Here is a 19,623-nt window from a genome sequence, read left to right as displayed (position 1 = left end):
GAATTCACAAGAATAATTGCAAAGAATATAACTTTGAAATTGGCAAACATAAATCTGTACATATGCTTAGAGTTCTGGTTAACCTAACAATCAGTCTTTAAGGATTCCACTAGAGACAGCTTTGCTGCTTCATTAATGACTCACACAATTGCTAATTTTTAAAAACTACAAATAAAGCACATTCCTTCTGTGCTCAGAATTTTATGGAGTCTCTATCTTGACACCTCAGAATATCAAATCTATACTCTCTTTGAGAATTCAGTGGTTAAAACGTGTATGTGGGCCCTTTTCAGAGTTGGGTAACTGGTTAGATAAGAGATAAATACACCTTTCAGATCTGGGCTTAGTCTTGATCACCAATTGGTTAGTCAGGAAAACACCAAAAGGATTAATACTGGCAAAACTAAAAGTGTATTTTAACAGGTCAAATCAAAATACAAGATAACTTCACATTCATAAGCCCAACAAAAATATTACGTACGCTAATATCCAAGAAAGAAAGTTGATTCAAGACCTGGAATTCTTTGAGCAGCCCATTCTCTTTTCCCAATATCTTGCCCCATCCCTCACTGCCCCCCCCAATTTCTTAGTCTCATCTGCTAGATAACAGGAGAAGAGGTCAGCAATGGCAACAAGAAAAGATAAGGAAAATTGCTTTGTGGCAGTATTTGGGATAAGAGTTTTTAAATCTGTAATACCTAATCACAAGTCTTAAGAATTAAAAATACTCACTAATTTGAGGCAAATACTTCGCAGATGCTCAATAAACATTAGGTAAGTGATTAAAAACAATAATAGCAGTAATGATTTGCTTGGTATCAAGTACTTGATAGAGTATCTCATTTATTCCTCAAAACCTTAGGAGGTGGACATTATTACACTCACTTTATAGATGACCCTTACACTATTACATTCACTCTATAGATGACCCTTAAAGGTGTTAAATAACTTTCTCCAGATACTAGAGCTGGTAGGTGGCTTAGCAAGACTTCAAACCTACAGTCCCTGCTCATCCTAATACACTACACAGACTCCATTCTGTCTCCCATTAAAAGTGTTATGCAGTGTTCAGTCAGCTGTCATTACTTTATTAACAAATTAAAAAATGAACAGATGGTAGATTTCACAGTATTTTATATACAGAAAATTCTATATTTAGCAAATATGAAGCATTTTTGCTAATTAGAAAAACATTTTGTGTTAATACATCAAAATATGAAGCTCTGCATTCAAAAAGCTAAGACTTCAATTTCTAAATCAATATCACAAATTAGGTTATGCCTTGAAACGTTTTTTTATAGATGTGTGTGTTGAAAAGAGTTATGCATTCTGTAGCTGTTGTACACTGTTTTACAGGTCTATTAGAACAAGCTTATTTGCAGGTTTTTATCTTTCATCTATCAAAATTGACAAAAGGCATTAAAATCCTCCCATTATGAGGAGTCTGTCCTTTTCTTTTTGTAGTTGTTAGGTTTTGCTTTATATTTTTGAATCTGTTATTAAGCGCATGCACTTAAAAACCACTGTGTTTTGCTGATAAATTAAACCTTGTCATTACTATCTAATGATTGCTTTCTTCAGTAACGCCTTTGCCTTACAGTGTATTTTTTCTAATATTAATATACCCGTATCAACAATCTCTCAAGTGATAATCTTTTTCCTTTTTCAACATCTTATTTTCAAATTTATATTTTCTTAGCTTTAGACAGTTCTCATGTAAACAACATGTATACATGCAAGTCTGACAATCTTTACCTTTTAAGTTAGACTATATGCTCTACTTGCTTTTATTACAATGATATTCTAAAATTTTATTTCTACCATTATGTCAACCTCTCTGTTTTTCTTTATGTGTCTTTCTTACCTTTGAAAAAGATTTATTTGAGACAGAAAGAGGAAGAGGGACAGTGCATGTGTATGCACATGAATGGAGGGAGGGGCAGAGAGAGAGAATCTCCAAGCAGACTTCGTGCTAAGCTCGGAGCCTGAAGCTGGGCTCGATCCCAGGACCCCCAAGATCATCACCTGAGCCACAATCCAAAGCCAGATGCTCAACCAACTGAGCTACCCAGGCGCCCTTCTTTTTTGCCTTTTACTGAACTGAATTATAGTACCTTTCCATTCTATCATTTGCTCTTCTATCTCAGAAGTAGTTACTTAGTTCAATTCTAATTTCTGTTTTGATTTCTTCTTTGGCCCCTAAGCTATTTTAGAATTCTTTCATTTCCAACTCATGGAATTTTTAAATTTGGAGATTTAAATTTGGAGATTTCGGGAGGGGCAGTGGAAGGGAGTGCTAGAAGTCATAGGGTGTGGTCTGTACACTGGAAATCCTTTGAAATTTGTTGGGACAGCTGAGTTGTCCAGGAGGAAAGAAGAATGCAGAGAAACCTGAATGTCACTGTGACAAAGAATAAAGCTGACCACGGTAGTCACACTGCCAGGCCCCTTCCTTCTTTGTCTCCAAAATGTCTCCAGCTGATGGCAACAGAGCACAAAACATGCCCACAGAATGTGATGACCTCACACCAGGCAAAAAGGTTGGAGATAAGAGTCTTTTCTCTTACTTACGTAAGTACCTATATAATACACCTTCCATTTTGCCTCTTTGCCTGTAAAACCTAAAATATTACAATGGGCTCTTTACTGAAAAAGTCTGCCAGCCCCTCTATTAGAAAATTGCTAGATACAGATAATTAATTTAACCACTGTGGTAATCAAGATGCTCACTGACTTGCCTGAAGTGATAATGATGGGACAGTGCCAGAAACTCAATTGGCTAGGATTTAACTTTCCTAACTACAACTCAAAACTTCTGAAAATCCTAACAAAACTGTGATCACAGCTAAGAGAGCTAACATCTAAAGAGGCATATTAGACACTTGCCTGAAAAACAGTATGTGTTGAACGAATGGGGATGATCTGTACAAAAGGTAACGTTCAAGAGCCGTCTAGACTTGGTGGTGTGCCTCCAGCAACAGGACTGAAGGGCTCCTTGCGCATTAGCTCAGAAATCTGAGTAGGTGCTCACTGTGGAGGTGGAGTTGTTTGGCTGTCATTCAAAGTATTAAGATCATCCAATAATCTCCTTCCCACTCCCACTACTGAACCCACTCTGATTCCATGCTTAATCTTCTCATTTCAGACAAGAAATAAGGAACATTCAAAATTAAAAAGACCTATCTTCTTCCTTCAGTTCTGATTAATCACTTCAACAAACTGAGCCTCAATTTTCAAAACTAAAAATCAGAAGAATAATAAAAATCCAACCATGCAGTATGTTCTATTTATGAGATAACAAAAAATGAGCAGAAAGTCAAGGTACTATTGCAATGCCTGGCACAGAGGAATTGCTCATTAAATCATACCTATTAAGAAATCAGTACTTTGTGGGGTGTGTGGGCCTGGTGATTCACGGAACTGTACCCCTGGGGATAAAAATATATGTTTATAAAAAATAAAAAATTTTAAAATAAAAAAAAAGAAATCAGTACTTTAATTCTGAGTTTATTGAGCTGATCAGTAAATTTAAATATCCTATCTGTTTAATAATTTTTTCAATATCTAGTTTCCTTAACAATATTTATCAAAGAACTGGCATTCTGGCTTACACATTTTTCTCCTGAGATTTGAACAGTATAATTAATTCCCATCATATTCCTGAGATACTGACCACCTCTAGGAAAATCTACAAAACCAAAACCTACGAAAAACCTAAAAGCTAAAAGCTAACGAACGGCCAGTTCCTAAACAACAGCTCTAGAGAGTCCTGACTCTGCAGGCTACACCACACCTTACCACTGCTGCCCCGTAGGCTCACTGAGCTGTCTCTCACTTTTAATCTTCCAAAGTGTAACATGAAAATTTTAAACTTGTTTTTAGGACTTGGAGATAACATTAAGTTCTAGATGTGATATTAGTGTGTTTGACTGAAGTCCATAAACATAAACTGTATCTAAAGGGAAATCAACTCCTTTATTCAAATAATTATATAAATTATTTTAAGTGATAGGAAAAGTTTAAAAAATGACCAAAATTAACGAACTAGTAACACTGCTACCTATCTAGAAACTTAGTCATCATAGATTTTCTATGGAGATAAAAATCGTTAGAAGGCGATTTTATTGTTTCTCAACAAATTTCTATTTACATCTTAAGAGAGTCTTTGTTAAAGGGTGGTCATAAGAAAAGACTCAAACTTTATTCCATCTTCTATGATGGAATATCATATCCACTACAAGAATGGAGCATCAGATAATGAAGTGAAATGAATAACTGAAACTCCTCTCAATATGCAGGGCAGAATTAAGTGCTTCTTTATACCACCATCATTTTTAAACTTTAACTGGACTCACTGACCTCACCCCTAGAAACACGTCTGTTTAGTATCTGCCTGGCTTCTTAGGCCACACTTTCAGAAGAGATTTGCGTCTATGACCCTGCAATTGCACTCCTGGGTATTTACCCCAAAGATACAAATGTCGTGAAAAGAAGGGCTATCTGTACCCCAATGTTTATAGCAGCAATGGCCATGGTCACCAAACTATGGAAAAAACCAAGATGCCCTTCAACGGACGAATGGATAAGGAAATGTGGTCCATATACACTATGGAGTATTATGCCTCCATCAGAAAGGACGAATACCCAACTTTTGTAGCAACATGGACGGGACTGGAAGAGATTATGCTGAGTGAAATAAGTCAAGCAGAAAGAGTCAAGCATCATATGGTTTCACTTATTTGTGGAGCATAACAAATAGCATGGAGGACATGGATAGAGAAGAGAGGGAGTTGGGGGAAATTGGAAGGGGAGGGGAATCATGAGAGACTATGGACTCTGAAAAACAATCTGAGGGGTTTGAAGTGGCGGGGAGGTGGGAGGTTGGGGTACCAGCTGGTGGGTATTATAGAGGGCACGGATTGCATGGTGCACTGGGTGTGATGAAAAAATAATGAATACTGCTATGCTGAAAATAAAAAATAAATTAAAAAAAAAAAGAAGAGATTTGCCTCAGGCATCACAGGGCCTGTGCTATTATTCACATTAAGAAAGTAACATCTAGACTTTTACTAGAAACTAATCACAGATCTTTTCTGAAATTAAGCTAAAAATGAGTAGTATCTGTTTTATAATGACCTACTATATATAACATTTTAAAATTCACTAGACAAATATTTACTGGACTCTTAGTATGGATCAACCATTTTGGCATATATGCTAAATATCTTCCAGTCCATAAAATTACAAACAGTATACCCGTTCTTTCCTAGGGTTTGCCCCCAAATAATAAAATGGTGTTCACAAATACCAAAATCGATATGTATTACAACAGGGATGTAAAAAGAATATTTTTTAATCATTACCTTTAACTTTAATTTTTGAAGTTCAAGAACAGGTATTAATAGGCGAAAAGTGAAAGACCTTTTCTTGATTGATTTTGAATTAGATAGGCAGTAAAATGAAGAGTCAAAGAGGTAATTAAATCATTTTAATCCCATAAATTCCTTCCCATTTTCATTAGAAACTCAAAGAGGAAAATGAAATGATAGAAATGAGAATTCAGGTGATACAAAATCAAAGAGAATCCAAAGTAGCCTACAGCTGGCACACATTATTGCTATTTCCTAAGTGACGTTATTTCTACAGTTAGTACTCTTACCTCATCCTATGAAGATATAAGGAAAGTAAAAATGACTCAAGGCAAAAATGATTTCATAAGCTAGTAAATGCTTTCCTTAGTAACATTTTATATGTATATATAAATGAAGTTAACGGATGGTAAAAAAAATTTTTCAAGTTACTCTACATTTTTATAAAAAATAAGAGCTTCCATTTATCTAGTGTAGGAGTTAACGTTCAATGAAACAAAAATGGTTAAAATCAAACTGGTTGTTAAAAACGTGTGAAATAGTGATATGCCCATCAAATGATGTCCTCTATAAAGCACTCAGCACAGTGCCTAGAACACAGTATTTAGTAATTTGAGGTATTATTTATATTATTACTATCTATTAGCATTATTTTTCAATTTCAAATTTTATTTTTATTTTTCATTTTTTAAAAAAGATTTTATTTATTTGACAGAGAGAGACACAGCAAGAGATGGAACACAAGCAGGGACAGTGGGAGAGAAAGAAGCAGGTTTCCCGCCAAGCAGAGAGCCCAATGCGGGGGAACGATACCAGGACCCTGAGATCAAAACCAGAGCTGAAGGAAGAGGCTTAATGACTGAGCCACCCAGGCACCCCTCAATTTCAAATTTAATGAGTTTTTCTAATAGTTCATTAATTTATTTAAAACTATATTATTTTATTTGAAAACACTGAATTTCATATAGCTTTCTAAGATACCATACTTGACTTATTTAGAAACAAAGTAAAACCTAAAACTATCTGCAGGTTAAAAATATCTATTAAAAATATAACAAATTAAGAATTATATGGCAGTTTGGGAACATGAGAACAGTTCTGAAGAAATTAACCAAAATGCAGAGTACACAGATACAAAGAGGGAAAATATAAAAGAGATAATTGAACATATTTATAATCAAAGATATAGAAGGAAAACAGAGATGGACAAAAGGGAGCAAAAGCAATATCTGAAGAGATAACAGACAGGAAATTCATTTGAGGAGATGAAAAACACCAAAGCACAGAATTAAAGAGCTAAATAAATCCAGAGAAAGAGGAATCAAAAGAAATCCACACCTAAACACATCATAGTGAAAAAGTGCAGCCTACAAGGTAAGAGGAGTTCTTAAAAGTAGCTAGAGAAGAAAACACATTACTTTCCAACAAGTGGCAGCTGGACCTATAGATACCTGAAGAACAATGAAAGCCATAAAATCATGAAAAGATTGCTTCAGTTTACTGGAAAAAAAAAAGTCACTGTTAACTCAGAACTGTATACCCAGAAAAAACTAATATTTTAACACTGAGGATGATTAAATGCATGTCCAAACTAAGACCAATCAAAGGTTTGCTACCAAGAGATACATACTCAAGGAAATTCCTAAAATGCACCTCTAGGTGAAGGGGAGTCATCCCATTAAAAGGCGAAATGCAAGAAGGAATGAAGAATGAAGAGGGTGGAAAAAACAATGGTAATTGAAACGAATGTGCCTGCAGAAATGATAACAATAATGTATTATGGGTTTAAAAATAAGATTAAAGTGTACAATACCAGTAATATATAGATTGGGAGTACAGAATATCAAGTTAAAATGTTCTAAAGTTCTATGGTATCTGAGAAAATAATAGTACTTACTAAATTTTGACTTTGATAAGCACGACTGTTATAATTTTTAAAGTAACAACTAAGAGGAGAAAAACAAGAGTACGTACTTCTAAATTAGTAAAGAGGAAAAACTGAATTATAAAAATAATCAACCCAAAAGAAAGAAACAAAAATAGAAAGTATAAAATAACAGACAAAAACAAAATTATATTAGTAATTATATTAAAAGTAAACTAATTGCTTAAAATGAAAAACAAAGATTGCCTGAAAAAGAAAATCCAAATTTATACTGTTCAGAAGAGATACCTCTAAAGCAGAAGAATATGAGAAAGTTAAAAGTCAAAGGACAGAACGAGATACATCAAATACTAACTAAAAGGAAAAATGAAGGTATATCAACATAGATAAAACAATTTTAAAAGAGACTGAAAGAAAGGTTCATTTAATAATGACAACATGCATGCCCAGTGCTCATCTCTCTTACAAGATGAGTTGCTTGAGATCTTTACTATGAAGGAACGAGACAAAGAGCAAGACTGGCAGCCAAGGAATAACACGGGTCTTTGGGGGAAGAGTACACATCACTGAACATCAAGACAAACTCGTTATCCTTCCTATTTTGGAAGCAGGTAGGAATCATGACAGAAAGTAGGCCTGAAATTTTAAGAAGGTTATATAGAAAAGAATTAACACAGTTTCCTACAGCAAAATGCATACATTAACTTCAATCTTCTCTATTTTTCTGTAAGGTATTCATTTGCTAAAGTAGGTTAGTAGTAGTCATTTGAAACTCACACAGTAATCTTCCTTACTATTAAATGCAAGTTTCTTTAGCAGTTTCCTTTTACAATAGAAGAAAACATTAATTACCTTTTTACTCTGCCAGTGGCACTTCCTTGTAATATTTCTTATAACTTCTACTTTCCTGCAATTCCAATATTCTCATATATTTAATCCTTTACTTGAATTGCATGCTAAATTATTCTTATATATTTTTTCATAAAGAAACACAAAAATCTGTCTTTAGTTAAGTTAGAGTTTAAAGAATATTTTTGGATAGCTTACTTTTACTACTTTATCACATTAGTTGCAACAAAATTCCAAAGGCAGTAAGTTGAACTAAATAATCCCTGAGTCACTAGAAGAGTTCCGTGGATAATCGTATAAACTGTGTGAAGGATAGAGTATCACTTTAAGATACAGCAGTCAAAAATTATTAATTATTTATAATTATAAATTATTAAACATTAAGATGACTGTTCAATGAGGGGGGAGAGTATGATTTACAAAGAGCTAATACACACACAAAAAAATCTAAAACCAAATGAAGCAATTAAATTAGGATGTGATATTTCAAATTAAAAGTGACTAATTTCAGAGACTTTTTTATTCCTTGACTTTACCATATGAACAAAAATACACAGAGTTTAAGAGAATACTACACAAAGCAATGTACAAATGTACCAATTTAAAAGTACTCTGCCAGTTTATTAAAATATTGCTAGAATAAAACTGAAAAAAGAATCATGTACAAAGATTAACTTATGGCATGAACACTTTGAATCTCAAACATATTAACTTAAGAAGAAAATACATGAAACTTTTGGAAAATTATTTCTATACATGTATAAGTTCATGAATATCTATCTATCTCAGAGGACTGCTCTCTTAGAGCTAGATAGAGTTCTATACTTAGTCATTAAAATGGCAGAGGGGGCAGAAGAGGGGTGAAGGGAAGGGCTTTTTGTTAGCATCTCCACATCAAGAAGATGATTTTGGGTTATAACCATAGGTCTGTGTATGCGTTCTTATGAAGTACCTCTGTTTGTTGTGCACAAGGTTCATTTTTTTGCAACATCTAAGCTTTTTGGATGTCCTGAGGTGACAATGTATGATAAAATGTACAGCTAGTGAATTAATCAATTTATAAGTTTCTTTTTGTTACTGATAGGAAAGAAGCATCCGGGGCATAGAATTGTTAAGCTGTCTCTGAGAAATGTCAGGACTTATTAAGATGACAGCAGAGAGGCAGAAGAAAGCGTAGAAGGAGAGATGTGTGCGGATGTGTTCATATTTACATTGTAATGATAACTGTTAATGTGTGTGTCTCTCTGGCTGTACTGTAGGAATACATTAAGTGAGTCAATGCAAACATAGCTCCTTGCTAATCATCTGAAGAGTACAGATTGGATAATGAATTCTTTTAGAAGCATCATACATTGTGTACTCTTGTTACTTTATGTCTCAGTTTCAATTGAACATTAAGGGAATACAGTATTTTAATTGTACCTCTGCCAGTATCTTTATCTAGAGGGTTGCCATTTTGTCTTTTAGGAAATTTTTGTTGCCAGGAAAAGCAGGATTACATTTTTTTTTTTCTTTCAGATGGAAATGGTGTAATGTATTCTTGGTTATCAAAATACTCATAGTTTGAGGACGCTGAAATGGTAAATATTCATGGTGTGTAAAAAAGCATTATCTTAACTACATTAAAATGCTTACTTGTAGATACACACATCGGACCTAGAAGTCAAACTATAAACTGTTTGTGATTATGGGTAACTTTGTTCTTCGTTTCTTGTGTTTTTCAGTTTCCGTTTACATGTTAACTTTCATTTTTTAAATTTTTTAAAAAAATATTTTATTTATTTATTTGACAGACAGAGATGACAAGTAGGCAGAGAGGCAGGGAGAGAGAGAGAGGAGGAAGCAGGCTCCCTGCTCTATCCCAGGACTGCAAGATCATGAACCAAGCCGAAAACAGAGGCTTAACACACTGAGCCACCCAGGCACCCTTCATGTTAACTTTTAAAAAATAAAAATTTTAAAACCTAAAAAAGAGTATCTATATTCCTCTCCATTAGCCAATTCATAAAAATCATTTGATTATTTCTAATTGCATATTCATGAAACTTTTTACAGCACCTCCTGAGTTGCTCTAAGTACTGTGGATCTACTAATTTACTTCTTTGCCCAACTTAAAATGTTCATGATAACATAATGGAATTGTATCTCCAGGCTGGCATTAATACCTAAATAGTTTGATATGATCAGTGGGAATATGGCAGAAGTCTCTAGATGGTGAAGGTACTTGGGACCAGATTCATTATATATAGTGTCCCAGTTGTGTGTGTGTCCATGTGCATGCATAAGGTAGAGGTGGATGACAGTCTTTCCCATCTGCCACAGCAACCAATACTGTTGTTAGAGTCGTTCCCATTGGTAAGGCCCCAAATGCAAGATCTGATTCTGGGTAAGACTCTGTTTCTAGCAAAGAAGAATAAACTGGAATATACTGCAATCAATAAAATTAATGTCTTTTTAAAAAGATTTTATTTATTTATTTGACAGACAGAGATCACAAGCAGGCAGAGAGGCAGGCAGAGAGAGAGGAAGGGAAGCAGGCTCCCTGCTGAGCAGAGAGTCCGATGCGGGGCTCGATCCCACGACCCTGAGATCATGACCTGAGCCGAGGCAGAGGCTTTAACCCACTGAGCCACCCAGGCGCCCTAAAATTAATGTCTTGAAGGGATTTAATCTTGACTGGGAGTAAACTCCCTAAATAATAATGGTAAAATGTCTTTGAATATTCTGAAAAGAATGTTAGCACTAATTTACAGAAGGTTTCTCATGCAACTGAACTTTGAATTACCCTTGAATATACTGTATAAACAAATACTAACAAAGAGCATAGAAAGTAATGTTAGAAAGAAAATATAAAAAATAGGAGAACTTCTGGTCCAGACAATATGTCACAGATTCATATTTACTGTTCTTCCTTAGACAACTACATACCCGGGAAATAACCTAAGAAGCAACCAAAGGAGGACTCAGGAAGGCAGACTACTTAGGGACCAAGGACTAGAGGAACAATATAAAAAGCAGGGGGTCCTGTGATTCTCCACCCAGCAGCACAAAGTGATCCAAGCTGAGCATTCCCTAATTCCCAATACAGAGCAGAAAGCTACCCATGTAGGCTTATTCCTCCCTGGACTGAACACAAATCCTGCCCCCCACAAAACTGGCAATTGTGAGTTCAATATCTCAAAACACTGTCCTTCCTGAATAAAGTGGAAATAAAGACATTCTCAAAGGAAAACTAAAGAATCTGTACTTAGCAGACCTACCCTCAAAGTACAATCAAAGGAATTTTTCTTCGAACAAAAAGGAAAATGTTAGAAGGAACCCTGAATGCCAGGAAATAAGACAGAAGAGTAGAAAGAGCAGAAATACGGATAAATCAAATAGGCTATCTCCCCCATGAATTTTCTAAATCACATCTGATTAAAAACTATACCACCACCTGATACTCAAAAAAGTATCAAAAACACAAGATACCAGCTCATACCGGTCAGAATGGCTAAAATTAACAGCTCAGTATACAACAGATGTTGGCGAGGATGCAGAGAAAGGGGAACCCTCTTACACTGTTGGTGGGAATGCAAACTGGTGCAGCCACTCTGGAAAATATTATGGAGGTTCCTTAGAAAGTTAAAAAATAGAGCCACCCTATGACCCAGCAATTGCACTACTAGGTATTTATCCAAAGGATACTTACATAGTAATCTGAAGGGGCACATGTACCCCAATGTTTATAGCAGCAATGTCCACAATAGCCCAACTATGGAAAGAGCCCAGATATCCAATGACAGATGAATTGGTAAAGAAGACGTGGGGGATGTATGTATATGTGTGTGTTTGTGTGTGTGTATGTAATACATATATACATATATGTCATGGAATATTATTCAGCCACCAAAAAGAATGAGATCTTACCATTAGCAACAATATGGATGGAACCAGAAGGTATTACACCAAGTGAAATAAGTCAGTCAGAGAAGACAAATACCACATGATTTCACTCATATGTGGAATTTAAGAAACAAAACAGATGAACAAAGGGAAATGGAAGAAAGAATAAGATGAAAATTGAGGGATATCTGGGTGGCTCAGTTGGGTAAGCATCTGCCTTCAGCTCAGGTCAGGATTCCAGGGTCCTGGGATCGAGTCCCACATCGGATCCTTGCTTGGCGAGGAGCCTGCTTCTCCCTCTGCCTCTGCCTGCCACTCTGCCTGCTTGCGCGCTCTCTCTCTGACAAATAAATAAATAAAATCTTAAAAAAAAAAAAAAAAGAAAGAAAGAAAAGAAAAGAAAATTGAGAGGGAGGCAAACCATAAAAAATCAGAATACCAGGAAACAAACTGAGGGTTGCTGGAGGGGAGGAAGAAGCGGTATGGGATAACTGGGTGATAGGCATTAAGGAGGACATTTGATGTAACGAGCACTGGACATTATATGCAACTGATGAATCACTAAATTCTACTTCTAAAACTAAAAAAAAAAAAAAAAAAAAGAGAGAGAAGAAAAAAATGGATTAAAAAAAAAAGCCAAATAAACAAAGAAAAGGAAAGAAAGTTGGAAAGCAAAGGAACACTGACGTCACTTATAAAACAAATATACAATTACCACCTAGCAATTACACCATCAGGCATTTATCCCAGCAAACTGCATGTTCACACAAAAACCTATACATGAATGCTCACACAGCTTTATTTCTAACAGTCAAAAACAAAACTATATAAAACAAAACAAAGAATGGGGAGCCTAGATGTCGTTCAAGGAGTAAATGTTTAAACAAACTGTGGTACATCCATATCACAGAATATAACCCAGCAATAAGAAAAATAATGAACTATAACAATTTGGATGAATCTCAAAGGAGTTAATTTGCTGAGTAGAAAAAGCCAATCTCAAAATATTACATACTAAATAATTCTATTATAAAAGTTCTTTTTTTTTTTTTTTAAGATTTTATATTTTTATTTGGCAGAGAGAGTACAAGCAGGGGGAGCAATAGAGGGAGAGGGAGAGGCAGACTCCCCACTGAGCTGGGAGCCTAATTCAGGGCTTGACCCGGGACCCTGGAATCATGACCTGGGCCGAAGGTAGACGCTTAACTGACTGAGCCACCCGGGTGGCCCTATAAAAATTCTTGAACTGACAAAACTCTAGAGATGGAGATTGGTTGTTGCCAAGGATTGACAGAAGGAGTAGAAAGGAGGTAGGTATGGTTATAAAAAAAATCGTAGTGATGTCACTGGTCTGTATCTTGACTGTACAAACCTACACATGGGATAAAATTTCACTAACCAATTAGGCACAGACATACATATAAATAAATATATGTAAAAGTGGGAAATCTGAGTAAGAGCAGTGGATTGAATGAATGTCAAACTCCTGTTTTTGACACTACAATTTTATAAGATGTAACCTTTGGGGGAAACGGAATAAAGAGCATATAGGAAGAGCCCATATTATTTCTTAAAAATGAACATGAATCTATAATTACCTCCCACAAAAATGTTTATTTAAAAAATAGACACATAAGATCCAATAAAATAAATACACACAAAAAATTTTAATGACATATGGTGAAAAATGTTATCTAGACTTACTATGGTGATCATTTCATAGTATATGCAAATCTTGATTCCTTGTGTTATACACCTCAGACTAAGATAATGTTGTATGTCAATTATACCCCAATAAAAATGTATATACATACATACATTGATAAAATACACAAAATACAGAGGGTTTTGAGAAAGACCTTACAAACTGCCAGAATAAATACTCTCTCAAAACGTTTAAGTATCTATGAAGTTACAAATACCTACTTGTAGAAATTATAAACACTTTTTGACTCATATTTATAGGGATTTAAGAAATTACTCGAAAAAATATTGCTTAAAATAGACAAATCAGAAATGTTAATTATTTCAATATTGATGTGTTACTGTGGTGAGGCTATATAGATTTTAAAAAGCATACAGATTACAGATTTTTCTTACTGAAAGCCAGATGGTTAGTTATGACTTGTGGCTCAGCAGCATAGGATTTGTAGCTGCTGGTTTCATGCTCTGAGCCCATAACGGTCTCACAAAGTTGTTACAAATCTGTGACTTGTACAACTTATTTCCTCTAGAACATATGATTATAGCAAAACTATTATTATATAAATCCCAGCCTGAGTGTTCCACATTTTCCCAAAATTTACCTTTTATTTCTATTTCTTCAAACTGTGAAAGTTTTCTGTTTGTGTGTGGGCTATAAAAACCAAATGCTTCAATACAAAAATGACTACAAGATAAAATTCTGAGCTAGTCCAGGACTGAAAACCTTGGAGATCAATGCCTCATTTTACGGATGAGAAAACAGACATCATAAAAGGATGAATGGCATTATCAGTCCCTGGTCATTCACCCCAAACAAATATGTTGAGGCACTTCAGCAGATGCTGCAAAATTATTTAATCCAAAAGTCCCCGTGAAAAAGAATACATACAACGTGCAGACCATGTTAGAGGTTTACCAAAAAAATTTCTGAGTTGTAATAATTTTAAATTAAGCACTTAATCTTAGAATGTTTAACATATTAAAAGTGCTTAGCCAATAATAATGCCTCCCTTTGACTACTGATGAATATTAGAAGGTGGTCTGCCAAAGCTATTAACTACTGTACTGAAGACCCCAGTCAGTGTTTTTATCTTGTCTTCCAGTGTTCCTCAAAATTCCTGAGAATGCTATATATGTAAGCTGGCATTCCTTCCCTCCTTCAGGATCTAGCAGAGGTGGGGGAGGTAGGGTGGGGAGAGTTATAGGACTGGCTAATATTAGAGATCATGGGTAACAGTGATATGGGGACTGGAACTTATTCTTGAGTCCAAGCTACAAATCAGATACAGACATTGACAGATCTAGACCACTAACTTATAGACACTGTGATAGGTATTTTAATTTCTTCAGTCCTCACAAGAACCCCACCATGAATTAGGTACTATACATAAACCTCTTTTTCCAGATGAAGCAACACCTTCAAAGAGGTTAGTAAATGTCTAAGGTCACTGAGTTAACAGTTGTAAGAGCAGCACTGAATCTGAATACCATCTAAATCCAAAGCTGATATTCCTTACACTACACCAAAAGGGAGATGCAGAATACAGGAAGTGATAACTTTGTTGGGACAGACTAGGGAAAGCTTTATAGAAGGAGTAAAACGACAACTCTGGAAGCATTACACACAGAAAGGGGGTTCTGTGAGTGTGCTGGAGGTTAGAAACCCAGCAGCAGAGACACTACAGACAAAACAAAGACCTTAATGAAACTGTAACAAAAAGGATAAAATATCTCCACACAGCCAAATGTCCTGACCCAGGATAGAGGTAATAGCATTAAGAATAATCAACAACCCTGTCAACAAAATTATCAGATGTGAGGTGTGTGATGTCACCAAAGTGAAATATTAAAGTGGAATTTACTAATCTAATGAAATGTTAACTTTTCATAAATCAGACTGCATATTAGACGTAAAATTAGTTTTCTTTTTAAAGATTTTATTTATTTATTTGACAGACAGAGATCACAAGTAGGCAGAGAGGCAGGCAGAGAGAGGGGGGAGGCAGGCTCTCCCCTGAGTAGAGTAGCCCGTTGCAGGACCCTGGAAATCACGACCGGAGCCGAAGGCAGAGGCTTTAACCCACTGAGCCATCCAGGCGCCCCCAAATTAGTTTTTAAGGTTAGATTTGTAAAAGACAATTTAAGGTGGGGAAAAGCATGATTTCTTAAAATCTAAAATTACGTAACACTAAAAATGATATTACAAAACAAAATTTCTCAGACATTTGTGGATTTAAGACCATTTACAGTTGAAAACATTACGTTAGGATAAACATTAAAATTTTTAAAGGCAAAAGCAATGAAAACATCTTTCCTGAAGCACGGACATCATTCTCAAGAGGTGTCATTTTAATTATTTAAGTAAGTTTAAATTTTCATAGGGAAATTATCACCCCCCTCTTTGGTTTCTGTTACCTATTAAGGCATATTCTTTTGTCAGTAATTTTCAGATTTTAACCATTTTCCACAGCTGCTTTTCTTGTCTGTTGTGTCAAGCTCAAATTCAAATGAATATGAAAGTAGCCCAGGGAGTGGATTTTCTTTTTCCAAGTCAGGATTTAGATTTGGTGCCAGGAAATACAGAATCAAGTTTAAAAAAAAAAAAAAAAAAAAAAAAGCTGTACTAGAAGAAGTCAGGATCTAGCCGAAGATACGGACAAAGGTTGAGAAATGGGGAAAAGAGTTTTGGGAACCATTTAATATTAGTGTTAAGCTTGAGTCATATGCTGCCATTGATGTTTTTCCTCAAAATAAGATTTCTGGTTTTTAGTCCTTGGTTTAAAAATAAAACGCCTAAAAATCTGAAGCATTCTGCTTTCAAAGAAACAGTATTTCCCTAGCTTTCATGTGCTGCCAGCAATATTGACCATAATTAAATAATTTTATTTTACTTTATCTTAAAATAATCAATCTGCCTAAAGTCACATGCCAAAGTATCTATTTTTTCCCTCTGACTAGCTTCTTGGTCATGAGGGAGGCATTCACAAAGAAAAAGTACAAGTGAAAACTTCCTCATACTTGGGTATTTTCTAATTTACATGTTAAATGGGCTTGTGCAGTATTTACTTAGTTAATCTTTGCTCTGTGTACTATTACGTTCTTTGTTCTCATCTATGTAGGGGATGAGCTGATTATTTATGTCTTAACAAGAGGAGTTCATGTACCACAGTGAGGATTTTTTTTTTCTTAATCTGAGAGGCAGTCACTAACAAGCTTCAGCTGGAAGTGCTTGATGTTAAAACAGTGTGAACCTGCTCCTGGGCTAATAAACTATGTTCTTTCTGCCAACAAAAGGAAATCAATTTACAACTGTAATTAATTTTTAACATGCTCATTATTTTTATACTTTCATAGGTTGGTATCTATGTCAATTGATTTGTGAAATACCCTGTCCTGTTTGTCCTGGAGGAGATTTACAACCTGAAACCTATTAAATTATTTAAATAAAAGAACTTAACACATGATATGTTAATGCATGAGGTTCATACAACCCAACAAGCACCACATTTGATTTGATTTCAGATGACGTGATCGTTCATGAACACGTGGCGGACACCAAGAGAGTTCAACTGACAGTTACATACACACAAAGTAGAACTGATGAGTGTGGCAATAGAAGGGATAGGCAAATGCTGTCAAAGACGCTCAACTTAAAATCATCACCTCTGGGAATTCACCTTTGGAATTATTTCCAAAAAAAAAGTGGGGAGTAGACTATTAGTCTTCACATATAGACAGATAAACAAAAACTGGCATATATGTTTTTACATTAGAGAACTAAAGAGAGCGCCTCTTTTGATTTCCTCTCTGGAACTTAGCACACAAATGACTGCAAATCATTCATATCTAGAAGACCATAACTGCAAGCTGAGGAGAATGGGAAACCATTCATTCAATGAGTGAATCTCATGTTGAAGGCGCTGTGTGAGAGACACAAAAATGAAAAGACAAGGGTTTTTGTGGCGTCAAAGAATTCAGCATGTCAAAGAAGAAAAACACATAATAAAATGGTCATGACACAATATGAGAGGGATGGATGCTAGTGATATGTACAGACTCAACTATCTGATTATAGAGAAGAGAATGAGTCACAGGGAGGAAGGCAAAATGTGGAGTCATTGAAAAATGGCATTTGGGGGTGTAGAGCATGAAGCATAAAAGAGAGCTCAACAGTGGTAGGGAGACAGTACATATAACAATACAAAAGAAAAACTGGTGGGTTTTCAGAGACCAGACAGTTGATTGTGAGTGGTACAGAGGGTGAATAAAGAAAGTGGCAGAAGAATGTTACAGGAAAATGTAATGCTATGGAATGGAGAATTGATATTACAGATAATACAGCTCATTTTAAAAAGTGAAGGCAGAAAAACAAGATCAAATTTATTTTTTAAGATTTATACTGACGATTTATACTGACGATAAATTCAGAAGTACACGGTGACAGGGATACCAGTCATAATGCTGGTGCATTCATCTAAGAAATAATGAAGCTACGTATTTAAGGTGATACAGGGTGGGTGGGAAGAAAGGAATAAGTCCAAGAGACATTTGTACTTAGGAGGAAAAACAGACTGGACTTGGTGACCGACTACAGTGAAACAAAAGTGTTCAGAGTTGATTTCTCCATTGAACTGAAAAAAAACCTATATTATTTCTGTTTTTCCAGCACCTAATATCATGCATGCCACAAAGCATGTGCTTTGTTAAAGGATGAATAAATAGATGATTAGTTCTGAAATCCAGGTAAGGCTGAAAAACAGTAAAAAGGTTTAGGGACTAATTTTTGGTTTGGATAGATCAGTGTAGGATGGATGTGGCACGTTCAGGTATGATTGTTCAGTTGGCAATTTCGGTCCAGAACTAGAGAGGATAATGGCTAGAAATACAGGATTAAAAAGACATCAGGAGCGCCTGGGTGGCTCAGTGGGTTAAAGCCTCTGCCTTCGGCTCAGGTCATGATCCCAGGGTCCTGGGATCGAGCCCCACTTCAGGCTCCCTGCTCAGTGGGGAGCCTGCTTCCCCTTCTCTCTCTCTGCCTGCCTCTCTGCCTGCTTGTGATCTCTGTCTGTCAAATAAATAAATAAAATCTTAAAAAAAAAAAAAAAAGACATCAGCAGGCACATAGCATCTGAAGCCAAGGGACGAGATAAGACAGTTGTGTGTACACTTATTTCCCTTTCTGATTTCTAAAAAGGCATGATTATTTTTGATTCTAAGAATTCAACTCTATCACATTTAAGGTATCCAAGGTGAGGGAGCAATTAAATGCTACAGATGACTTGGCACTGAGAACCCCAATTTTTCACTATGAGAAATGAAATTTGTCTTTGTATGGGCAGGTGAGGCGAATGTCCTCCAAAGGACTCCAATTAGTTGCAAGCTGACAAGAAATCAAGACAATTTCTCATTGGAAATCCCCTTAAGCATCAACATTTCTTCTAACCATCTTTTTATAAGTATTTTAAAGTATAGCACACATTTCCTTAACGTAGATTTTTCCAGCTCATTTATCTCCTAAACTATTCTTATTAAAACTCCTTTCCTCATGAAAATGATCTAGTCATACAGCTCTAACTAAGGTATGCATTTGCATATATAGTCACTATATTAGTAGTACAGGGCACGCGGGTGGCTCAGTGGGTTAAGCCTCTGCTTTCAGCTCAGGTCATGATCTCAGGGTCCCGGGATCGAGCCCCACATTAGGCTCTTTGTTCAGCGGGGAGCCTGCTTCCCCTTCTCTCTCTGCCTGCCTCTCTGCCTACTTGTGATCTCTGTCAAACAAATAAAATCTTTTTTAAAAATTATAAAAATAGTAAAGGTTTTCTTAAATACACTCATGCAAGCACACACCCTGATATGTTTAGTGCTTTCAGCAAAAAAAAGAAAAATCTGCCAAGTCAAAAAAATGTATTGGTGTTGAATACATTTCCC

General features: G+C 35.6%; 1 protein-coding gene across 10 annotated transcripts in view; it reads right to left on the bottom strand.

Moving 5' to 3' along the window:
- ORC5 (origin recognition complex subunit 5) overlaps positions 1 to 19,623 on the bottom strand; it is a 101,394-nt gene that overhangs the window by 20,645 nt on the left and 61,126 nt on the right. Inside the window, exons 13-14 of one of the 10 annotated variants that reach the window (XM_059170881.1) lie at positions 3,369 to 3,428; positions 2,905 to 3,030 (exon numbers count right to left, since the gene is read on the bottom strand). The exons of 7 other annotated variants lie outside the window; for them this stretch is intronic. In XM_059170881.1, the coding sequence (XP_059026864.1) occupies positions 3,372 to 3,428 (57 nt within the window). In that variant the 3' untranslated portion in view covers positions 2,905 to 3,030; positions 3,369 to 3,371. Of the gene's footprint in view, positions 1 to 2,893; positions 3,031 to 3,368; positions 3,429 to 19,623 lie in introns of those variants that run through there. 2 more of the 10 variants (XM_059170888.1, XM_059170885.1) reach the window with 2 other exon arrangements.

Source organism: Mustela lutreola, chromosome 4, assembly GCF_030435805.1.
Source record: "Mustela lutreola isolate mMusLut2 chromosome 4, mMusLut2.pri, whole genome shotgun sequence".
NCBI lineage: Eukaryota > Metazoa > Chordata > Mammalia > Carnivora > Mustelidae > Mustela > Mustela lutreola.
This window is presented reverse-complemented; position numbering and strand designations above follow the sequence as displayed.